At 43.6% G+C, this 3,111-nt stretch overlaps 1 protein-coding gene across 3 annotated transcripts in view; it reads left to right on the top strand.

Annotated features, from left to right (window-relative positions):
• The first annotated feature begins 121 nt into the window (after positions 1 to 121).
• vaspb (vasodilator stimulated phosphoprotein b) overlaps positions 122 to 3,111 on the top strand; it is a 31,573-nt gene continuing 28,583 nt past the window's right edge. Inside the window, exon 1 of one of the 3 annotated variants that reach the window (XM_005720616.1) lies at positions 122 to 696. In XM_005720616.1, coding sequence (XP_005720673.1) covers positions 692 to 696 — 5 coding nt within the window. In that variant the 5' untranslated portion in view covers positions 122 to 691. The remainder of the gene's footprint in view (positions 697 to 3,111) is intronic. The other 2 variants (XM_005720617.2, XM_005720615.1) reach the window with 2 other exon arrangements.

The raw sequence follows: 3,111 nt of genomic DNA, 5'->3' as shown, positions 1-3,111 counted from the left end.
ATATATATATAGAGAGAGAGAGAGAGAGAGAGAGAGAGAGAGAGAGAGAGAGTTGGTTTTTTAGGTCGCAGAAACAAGAATAAAAGCCATTAAAAGCCAGGGAAAAAGCCATCCTCCTAAATGTGAATTATACGGAGAGGACTTGAACGCACCATGGGATTGCAGCCTACTTTGAAGCCGGCGGGTTGGGCCACACTCCAATGAATTTACACAGTCCTACCGAGAGACCGAGGGAACGAGAAAAGCCTGGCGCCTGCGTACGGCTTCGGTGTCCAGAAGCAGAGCGCTAAAGCAGCTGAAAGTGTGAGAGGAGAAGTTCAGTTTTTAGCATAGTCGCGCCGGTTCTCGTTTCACCTCTTTAAATGGTAGAAACCACTGTGGGATAGTGATTGGAGTTGACAAGCCCGCTTCACTACTGTATCCCCCCTCCTTCGTCTCCTTCTCCTCCTCCTCCCCTCCCGCTCAACACACACAACCAGGAAATCGTCGAGGTGTGCTTCTTTTATCCCGCTTGTGGCTACCCCATTCGCGGGTGTCGATGCGGTTTTCTTCTCCTCTTTTTTTCCTAAGTTTTTAAAAAATATATATATATATTATTTTTATTCGGCTGGTTTGACTCTTCAAGCCGGGCTTCACCCCTGAAGTCAGCCAAAGTTGCCTGCGAGGAGAGGATCTCCACTCTGGCCGAACAATGAGGTGGGTAAAGCGGCTCAAATCCCTTCATCTTCATTGTGTTTCCAGGCTACATTTTGTGTTTCGGCTAATACTTTTCCAAGTAGACGACCTTTATTCTGACGTGGTAGAGCCTGCTCCACGGTGCTTGTCCGCTCGTTTAATCGCTACAGCAGGTGTTCCCAACGCGTTCACTTCTATTTCTCATTCAGAAGCAACTCTTGCGTTTAGTTGTTTTGGTGTCCTTTCAACCACACATGATACTGTGTAGCAGAATTGCCGTAATGCTGAGTGTCCGGTCCCACCTGTTCAAGTGCTTTCAAGAAATACTGGCTGAGAGTTAACTTAGCAGGTCGGATGACAAGAAGATACTTTTTGTATCAGCTTTTTGAGACACTCATTAGTGACCATTTGTTTAGCTACCGTAAGATTTCCTCTGGCAGTGTCGTTTGAGTAATTAAAATCCCCAGAGCAATAAAACCTCCGCAGTGTAACCGAAGATCAGAGATCAGCTTAATATTTAGAGCATGAAAAGGGATTGCTCGCAGACAGCAACAGCAAGGTGTGTTTGTGCTCTTCCAGCTGCACAATAACCACCCTGGTCACCTTGTTGTTGTTTATTTCATGTCATGCAGTCCACAGACATGCATTACACTAATTCTTGGTGGACACCTTTCCCCCCCTCTGGCAGTTGAAGAGATATTTGCAGCAGGAACAAAATGGAAAGCTCATGTCCACAAATTCCACCGTCCTGTTACAGCCTGTGCAGTTGGCAATTACACGCTTTGAAGCCACCACTCCTGCCTGGCTGGAGCTTCTCTGGGCTCACTTATTTATTTATTTTTTTTGTATACCCCCTTCTTCCTCTCCAACTCTTTCACATTTTAAACGGTTATGGAGCCCTTATGTCAACGAACTCCTTTGGTACTTAGAAAGCCAAGGAGTTTAGAGTTAAATATGTGTGGTGGTGCAGGCTGATAACCTGAGTGACTAGTTTTTCTTTTCTTTTCTTTTTTTATCTCAAACCTATTGCGCTGCCCTTTCTGTAACAATATCTTTCAGCTCAGGCGCATGGGTTGGTCCGGGTTTTGTATTTGTTGTGCACATATTTCTGCATGCTGACTTTGATTACAGCAGGAACGGGAGGTGACCGAGCTGCCCGAGATCCTGCCACAGGTTATGCATAAAACATACCCTTCTAATAAGGCCATTATTTAAGGTAACAGCAACAATAAGCAAAGATTACTGTGTTTACTTACTCGATGTAATGACATTCGGCCAACAAAGCATTACAAACTAGAACTTGCAAATCAACCAGCATATACCTACCTTGCTACTTTCTATGTGTAATACAATATTACCCCTCATAAGATAATCACGCTGCTTTTATTATCAATAACTCCAGCCAGACTTTAAAAAAAAGTACTTCACTATCCAAAAACTAGGTCAGCAAAGACACAGTTAAAAACACACACACAGTGTGTAAGCAAAGAGCATTTTTTTGCCCATGTGCAGGTTGTGTCTTGCCCCTCAGAGAAGTTGGAAGGTTGCATGTGGCTTAATGAATGCAGTTGTCTAACTCTAAACGATCATGCTTTGGCTAGCCCTCCATTGTGGCCCAAACAGTTCGCGTCACCTTGTATAATAGATAAAGGCTGGTATGCAGCCCCACTCATGTTCATTGTCACTTATCCCTGTGGAATGTAAATGTTGACACAGAAGTGCACCCCGTTGGTCAAAAGTTCAGGAACTGACCCAGTTGGTTAAGTAAAGCATCCCAACTTGGGGCTGCCTTTAAATGTGCAACCCGTAGAAACGCCCTGCTGTTCTTCTCATGAAACATTAGCACCGTTTCCCGTTAGACCAGGGATGGTAAAGTCATTGTGGGCCACATACAGCCCAGTTTGATCTTATATGGGCTGAACCAGTGAAACTACATGATAAATGTGTGAAATTTAAAACCGGTTATAATGCACAAACTCTGCTGTAAGGATCAAATATAATTTGCTTTTAATGTGGAATCTCAATAATAGGAACTTTCCTGGTATTTGTTTGCTTATCGCTTAGGTAATTATTTTGCTGTAGTATGCATGGTAGTGGGTGTGGACAGTCTTTAATAGATAGGAAAAGCTGTAAAACCTATGAAAACACAGTTAAGTTCAAAACATACGCGCTCCTTCACATTTCCAGTGGGCCAGATTTGAGTCTTTAGTGGGGCCGATTCTGGCCCCTGAGCTTTAAGTTTGCCTAATGTCTGCACTCCAGTTGAGCTTCAGTTATAAACCCGTTGCAGTCAAAGCACGCTTTCATGATGCCACTTTTACAGCACAAACAAAAGAATACGGTGTTGTATGGCTCTAGATGTTTACTGGTAGCTTTGCCGTTGCTTTTTTAGCATGTCAATGTGAAAGCAGCAATTGGTCTTTAAATAAAATGGCC

This window comes from Pundamilia nyererei, unplaced genomic scaffold (genome assembly GCF_000239375.1).
Source record: "Pundamilia nyererei isolate P.nyererei 1_Seehausen unplaced genomic scaffold, PunNye1.0 scaffold00003, whole genome shotgun sequence".
NCBI classification, from domain to species: Eukaryota; Metazoa; Chordata; class Actinopteri; order Cichliformes; family Cichlidae; genus Pundamilia; species Pundamilia nyererei.
This window is presented reverse-complemented; position numbering and strand designations above follow the sequence as displayed.